Genomic DNA, 6,610 nt, shown 5'->3' on the forward strand with positions numbered 1-6,610 from the left:
CTCCGTCTGCCGCGCGCGCAGCGGCGGCGCCTGCTGCTCCTGCTGCTGCTGCGCCTCTGCTCGCTGCCGCCTCTCCTCCTGCTGCATGAACTGCGGTGGGGGACAGCCCACGTCACCCTCCCTTTCCCCAAAAGCCATCGCTTACAGCTTTTCGGGGACTTCCCCCATACTTTGTGCTGGGGAACCTTGTTGGCCCCGAACAGGTCCTTGTACCTGCTTGGCCCTCTCCCTCTGCTTGGCCCCATTAGCCTCCTGTCTGCTCGCTGCCGCCTCTCCTCCTGCTGCATGAACTGCGGTGGGGGACAGCCCACGTCACCCTCCCTTTCCCCAAAAGCCATCGCTTACAGCTTTTCGGGGACTTCCCCCATACTTTGTGCTGGGGAACCTTGTTGGCCCCGAACAGGTCCTTGTACCTGCTTGGCCCTCTCCCTCTGCTTGGCCCCATTAGCCTCCTGGATCTTCAGGTTGTCCTTGAAGAGGGCCAGGCGGATTTTGGCATCGCAGCGCTGGCTTTTTAGCAGCAGAGCCCGCTCCTGCGCCTGCTGGCTCCTCAGATCCTCCAGCAAGAGCTGGTGGAAGCGGTTCATCCTCTCTGTCTCCTGGGAAAGGGGCAGGAGGGTGAGTCAGGAGAGGGGTTGGGAGCCCGTGGGGCTGGGGGAGCATCGCCCGCAGTTCCCACCTCACCTTCTCATGGCGCTTGCGGAGCTGCTGCCTCTGCAGCACGTGCTGCTCCTTTACCTGCTGCCTGAAGAGCTTGTACTTCTCCTGCAGGTGCCCTTGCTCCATGCTCCACACCACCGACTCGCGGGCTGCCGGGCAAGACCACAGCACCGTAACCACCTCCAAAAACCCCCAGCCAGACCCCCTGCTTCCCTCCCCAAGAATGTTCCGTCCTCCCCCTCCCAGCCCAGTGCACCTCTCCTGAGGCTATGGATCTTGCTGATGTACTCCCAGTCGATGGACGTCATCTTCTTCTTGTGCTCCTGGACGACCCTCTGCAGGGCTGCGTTGAGTTCCTCCTGCTGCTGCTGCAGGAACCGCTGCTCCTGCGGTGAGCAACGGAGGGGCTTGGTCCCAGCACCCAGGGGAGACGGTCCCCAGGCTCCTGGTGGCCCGGCCGGGGGAGCCAGTGCTGCCCCAGCCCCTCACCTCTCTCCCGTCGCCCTTCAGCTCTTGCATCCTCCTCCCACAGTCCTTCTCCTGGAGGGACTTGAGGCGCTTGGCCTCGTCTTGCAGCCTCGCCGTGTACTCAAGCTCCCGGCGCTCCTTCAGCTGCCGGTAGCACCGCTCCGAGCTCTCCACCTCCCGGTCGTAAAACTCCTTCTTGTTCTGCCATGCAGATATGGTTAACGGGGCTGCAGGGACCAGAAGAAGTGGCCACCGAAGCAACCAAACCGCCGCCCAGACCCTGGCGTCTCCCACAGTGGAACCCCAGCCCCCCGCCTTGCACATGTCCCTCTGACCATATCATGGCACCAAGGGACGATGGTCCGGTTACCATCATCTCCTGCTCGATGTGACGAAACATCTGCTCCCGCTGCTGGTGAAACTTCTGCTCCAGGTGGCTCTGAGCTCGCTGCTCTTCCTTCTGCAGCACTCGCAGCTCGCGGAGCTCCTGGCGCCTAAAGGTTTGGGGAATCAGGGTGAGAGGGGGCCGAAGGTGGCCCTGGAGGCACCTCTCTCTCTCCCAGGATGGCTGACTTGTAGGTGGCTAAAGGAAGGTAGAAGCTCAGCCCTGGTGCAACGTCATGGAGAAGACTTTCTCCAGCAAGAAAGAAGATGGGACACCCGGTTGGGTCTGCGGCAGCCACGCTCCCAAGCTCAGCTGATGTCGCTGCCCCTCCATCTCCCCCTTCATCCTTTCCTACTCTCTTTGGGTGACATGAGAGCTTATGGGAGAAGATCTTCCCTCTTCTTTCCTTAAGCTGGCTGCTGGGCACACCAGATATGGGGCTGGGCAACGTTTCGGCTCCTCATGCGTCCCTATTGCACAGCCCTGAGGATGCAGGGAAGGGCTTGCTCATGCTCTCCTGCTGGAGTAGACCCCAGCCAGGGAGGCAGATGGGTTTTCCAAGCCTGGAGGTCAAGCACTTGTGCTTTGCACAGAGCCCCACAGACCCATCCTCCCTTCGGCACCCTCTCTCCTTTGCCCCTGGGTCCTCCTTGTCCAGAAACGGATGGGAGATGCCTGGTGGCCCCTCCACTACCAGCATCACTCACCGAGCCGAGCGCACCATCTCGTCCCTCGCCCCAGCCTTGCCGACGGTCCTGGCAGTTGTCACTCTCACCTCCTCCCCATCCACCATAAACCTCCGGGTTTTCTTGACTGTCCTTTGGAGCGAGGCAGGTTCCTGCGACCGGGAGCAACAGTTTGAGCTCAGACAGCCCAAAACTACGTAAACCCAACATGGGAGCCCATCCAAGGGGGTCAGCTCCACGTGGCCATGTTACCTGCAAGCTTCTTACCTGCTGGGCTTCCCCGGCAGAGGGGAAAGGCTGCGCTGCTGCAGGGAGGGCACTTGGACCTTGTACATCTGCAGGATTTTCCACAGGGGATGGCTCCTCTCCTTGCTTTGACGTGATGGATGGATCTGTGTTCCCTGCTTCCCACGCTGCCCGCGCCTGGGAAGAGGTGCGGACAAGGGCAGCATCAAAGCTCACAGTCTTTGTGGCCTTTGGATGTCCACCAAGGGCCTCCTGGGGCTCTGGCACTGCTCCGTGACCCTCCAAGCCACCCATCTCCTCTCCAGGTCCATCCCTTGATGGCCCTTCAGGAGCTGGAGCAACCTGCACCCCATCTTCTCCAAGCTCTCCATCATTTCCATCTTGTCCTTTCCAGCCATTCCCATGAGCCGCTCCTGGCTGGTTTTCTCTGGGGCTGTTTTCAGCTTTCTCTTCTGTTTCTTCTTCAAGACACCCCAGGATCTCCTCCACGGGGGACGAATCCTCTGCTGAATTTTGGGCCTCCTCACTTGCAGGTCGCCCTCCTGCCCACGCTACGGAGGCTGCCTCCGGTTCCTCTCCTGCCAGCATCACTCCCCCCGGGCTGGCTGCATCTCCCACTGGTTTACGGTCTCCAGTCAAACACCTTTTTACAACACCCTCTTCCAATTTCACTTCTGCTGGCACCAGGGCTTCCTTGGGAGAAGTTTCCACCCCAGTTTCAGCGTTGTCTGTGGCTTCCTCCTCATTCCTCCCCACCTCCTGCTCAACCAGGTCCAGAGGGTCAGCGATGGGCTCGCACATGGCTGAGTTTGTCTCCCCATTGTTCCTCTCTCCGGCCTCTCCCAGAGCATCCGGAGGCTCTTGCCACTCCTTGAGAACGTCTGACCCCACCACTACCTCCTCCGTCACACTGGGCATCAGCGATTCGTCACCCCATGGCACTCTCTCCTCCACCAGCTCAGTCTCCCCAGGCTCTCCAGCACCCTCAGGTCCCATGGGTGCCCTCCCTGCTCCATCACCATCCTTCCCAAGGCCATCTTCAGCCCCAGTGGAGCCAACCTCAACCTTCAGGTCTAGCAATGACCGAGTAACCCGGTGCTGATGCTCTGCCAGCGACTTGAAGCTCTGGGTTTTGGTCCCCATGGTCCACAGGTCCAGGGCTGCCACCAGCTGCCCCATGGCCGAGCCTCTGCGCCAGTCCCCATCCGTGGGTGCAGGCAGGGCCAGTGAGTTAAAAGTAGGGTCTCTGCTTGATTCCTTCTTTGTATCCATTTTGGGGGTCAAAACAGGGCTCGGTTGGGCTGCAAGCTGTCCCTCCGTAGGTGTTTCGGCCACCGGTGATGCGTTGGCCTGTTGGCTTTCCTCCTGGGGCTCTGCCTTGGGTCCAACCTGCTCTGCCTTCAGCTCTTGCAGTTCAGCAAGGTCTCCTGCCCGCTGTGGCCCCGAGGGGAGCTCGGCCACATTGCAGGGGGTCCCCAGAGGGCTGGTCTCCTCCTCTTGACACCCTTGAACTTCTCCTCCTGCCTCTGCTGGGACTGATGGCCCTTGAGGAGCATCCAGCACCGTAATCTCCAACCCATTCGGCTCTGCCCCGTGCTGCTCCTTAGCTGTTTCTTGGGACTTCATCCCTCCAAAAAACGATCTGCGCCGCATCAGCTTCAGAAACTCGGACGGCCTCTTCGCAGGGAGCCTCATGGAGCCCGTGGGCTCGGGCGAGGACCTCCTCCTCATTTGCTTCAAGAAGTCGGACACTCTCTTGGTCCTGGGCTCTGCCACCACCTGGATGTCAGATGGGATGCCCGGCTCCGCGCCGACTCTCCTTGCTCTGTCTGGGGGCTGATGCTCCGGGGGACCCCCCGGGGTCGGGGGGCAGGAGGACTCTCCGTGCTCCTGCCCAGGCTGTGGGGTGGACAAGGAGGGGAGAGGTGAGGCTCAGCGAGCTCGTGGAAAGGGTTGGAGGGATCTTGCACCCCAGCCAGTCGCTACGCACCAAGGGGACCGCACCTTCATCCTCATCCTCTTCCTCCAGCACGTCAGCCCAGGCTTCGGCCACCAGCTCCCGGAGCGGCCGCTTGTCGGAGATGCCCGCCACGAAGGGGTGCTGGGTGGGAGCGAGGGAGGTGAGTGGGGCCAGCACTGGGGATGGGTCCCACCACCCCAGGCAGGTGACGATGGGTGCTACCCACCTGCAGGAGCTGGCTGGCTGACCACCGCGCCTCGGGGCTCTTCTCCAAGGATTTCCTCAGGAAGTCCTTGAAGTCTTCAGACCTGTGGGATGGTCCCTGTGAGCACGGGGCCAGAAGCTCCCTATCACCCCCACCGTGGACCCCACAGACCTTGGGGTGATGCTAGGGACACTCAGGCTTTGCTAGCACCTTGGCAGGAGGTCCCCACCCCAGTGCTGCCCACCACTGTCACCTTCTGCAGGCAAAGACGGTGTGATGGGAAATCTCTGGAGCTGGGCTTGCAGGAATCACAACCAGCATCACTTATGGTCCAAGAGCCCACCACAGCTGCCCAGACATGGCTTTGAGCAGGAGCTGCCCCATGGGACAACTTCTCCCACCGTCACCGGCGTTGGGGTGACATCTCTGCACGGGGACTCACCACCTCTTGGGGTGACGCAGGGTGGGTGGCTGGGACTTGGCGATCTTCAGCAGCACCCGGAGTGGGTTCAGCTCATGGTAGGGGGGCTCCATCTCGGCCATCTCAATCAGCGTGATGCCCAGTGACCAGATGTCAGCCTTGTAGCCGTAGGGGCTCTCCTTGGACGTCTCACACTGCACCACCTCCGGGGCCATCCTGTGCATGGGAGAGAGGGGAAGAGGTCCAGCCTGGCCTGGGAGCTAGTATCTTCCCCTGAAACCAAACCAGGTGTCATCTCCTCCAGAGACAATCCTACAGGCAGAAGAGGTGAGATTCAACCCCCAATTCCTCCAACGTACCCCAGGAGGGCTTGCACCCACCAGCACCCCACGTGTCCTCTCCATACAAAGTCTCACGCTACTGAGAAGCCTACCCTGGAGCTGATGTTGGCTGGAAGAGGAAAGATCTGGTTTTTTGAGATGCTCCTGGAGGATCCGGTTGGGAGCATCCACAGGAGGAGCAGGATACCCGGGCTCCCCCAACCCACCTGCCTGCACTCCCAAATCCCACCATCCCCAGGGATTTCTGCCCCACACCTACCAGTACGGCGTGCCGATGAAGGACACCCGCCGCTGGACGGTGCTGGAATTTTTGGCCGAGACGCCAAAATCGGCTGCAGAGCAGAAAGCGGCTGTTAGAGAGGATCCCTGGGGAAAAGCATCCCTGGGACTTCACTCCTGGTCTCCCTCTACCCCAAGGGGCCCCAGTTCCCCTGGGACTCACCCAGCTTGACGTCCCCGTCGAGGGTCAGCAGGATGTTACCAGCCTTCACGTCCCTGTGGATGATCTTGCAACCGTGCAGGTACTGCAGCGCCAGCAGCAGCTGCTTGCAAGCCGCTCGGATCTGCTCCTCCGTCAAGCCTTTCTCCAGCTCTGCCGTTAGCGCAAACGAACCATTTGCAAAACCCTTCCTCCTGCCCAACATCCCCCCGCAAAGCCGGGGGGTACCCAGAGGAAGATGCACCCCAACCCATCCTCCCTCCTGGAGATGCTGCACAAGCCCAGGACTCCCTTCCATGCCGTGAAATTTGGCAATCCCACCCCAAACCCTCTGACGGCCGCGTGCCAGCTGGAAAAAACCATTTATTTACCCAAAATTGCTGCATCCACGGCCCCTCCGGGACAAAACTCCACCAGGATCTGCAGGGAGAGGTTTCCCACCCTGGTCTGTAAACGTGTCCCCTCCAGACCGAGTCCCCCATCCCCGAGATGCCGGTGGGACCCCGGTTCATGCCCGGGGTGGGGGGACCAGCACCCTCCACAGCTCACCCAGAGCCGCCCGTCCCAGTAGAGCGCATCCAGCAGCTTGGTGATGTTGGGGTGGTCGCAGCAAGCCAAGATCTCGATCTCCACCACGTAGTCCTCCAGCTCCTCCTCGCTCGGGGTGTCGATCACCTTGGCGGCCGCCAACGTCCCCGTCACCTTGTTCTGTGCCTGGGGGGAGAGCTTGTGTGGGGGTTCGCGGGGTACAAAAGGAGCAGCCCCGTGATTTTCGGTGAGGGGGAAGCTTGGACCCTTC

The 6,610-nt window shown here is 61.1% G+C and overlaps 1 protein-coding gene across 1 annotated transcript in view; it reads right to left on the reverse strand.

The window, feature by feature from the left end:
* STK10 (serine/threonine kinase 10) overlaps positions 1 to 6,610 on the reverse strand; it is a 9,512-nt gene that overhangs the window by 477 nt on the left and 2,425 nt on the right. Inside the window, exons 3-17 of the mRNA XM_009587804.1 lie at positions 6,361 to 6,525; positions 6,183 to 6,231; positions 5,815 to 5,964; positions 5,632 to 5,704; positions 5,053 to 5,247; positions 4,632 to 4,713; positions 4,436 to 4,546; positions 2,467 to 4,344; positions 2,221 to 2,351; positions 1,499 to 1,622; positions 1,150 to 1,329; positions 917 to 1,046; positions 685 to 809; positions 414 to 599; positions 16 to 90 (exon numbers count right to left, since the gene is read on the reverse strand). Of these exons, the coding sequence (XP_009586099.1) occupies positions 16 to 90; positions 414 to 599; positions 685 to 809; positions 917 to 1,046; positions 1,150 to 1,329; positions 1,499 to 1,622; positions 2,221 to 2,351; positions 2,467 to 4,344; positions 4,436 to 4,546; positions 4,632 to 4,713; positions 5,053 to 5,247; positions 5,632 to 5,704; positions 5,815 to 5,964; positions 6,183 to 6,231; positions 6,361 to 6,525 (3,654 nt within the window). The remainder of the gene's footprint in view (positions 1 to 15; positions 91 to 413; positions 600 to 684; positions 810 to 916; positions 1,047 to 1,149; positions 1,330 to 1,498; positions 1,623 to 2,220; positions 2,352 to 2,466; positions 4,345 to 4,435; positions 4,547 to 4,631; positions 4,714 to 5,052; positions 5,248 to 5,631; positions 5,705 to 5,814; positions 5,965 to 6,182; positions 6,232 to 6,360; positions 6,526 to 6,610) is intronic.

This window comes from Fulmarus glacialis, unplaced genomic scaffold, assembly GCF_000690835.1.
Source record: "Fulmarus glacialis isolate BGI_N327 unplaced genomic scaffold, ASM69083v1 scaffold6491, whole genome shotgun sequence".
Taxonomy (NCBI): domain Eukaryota; kingdom Metazoa; phylum Chordata; class Aves; order Procellariiformes; family Procellariidae; genus Fulmarus; species Fulmarus glacialis.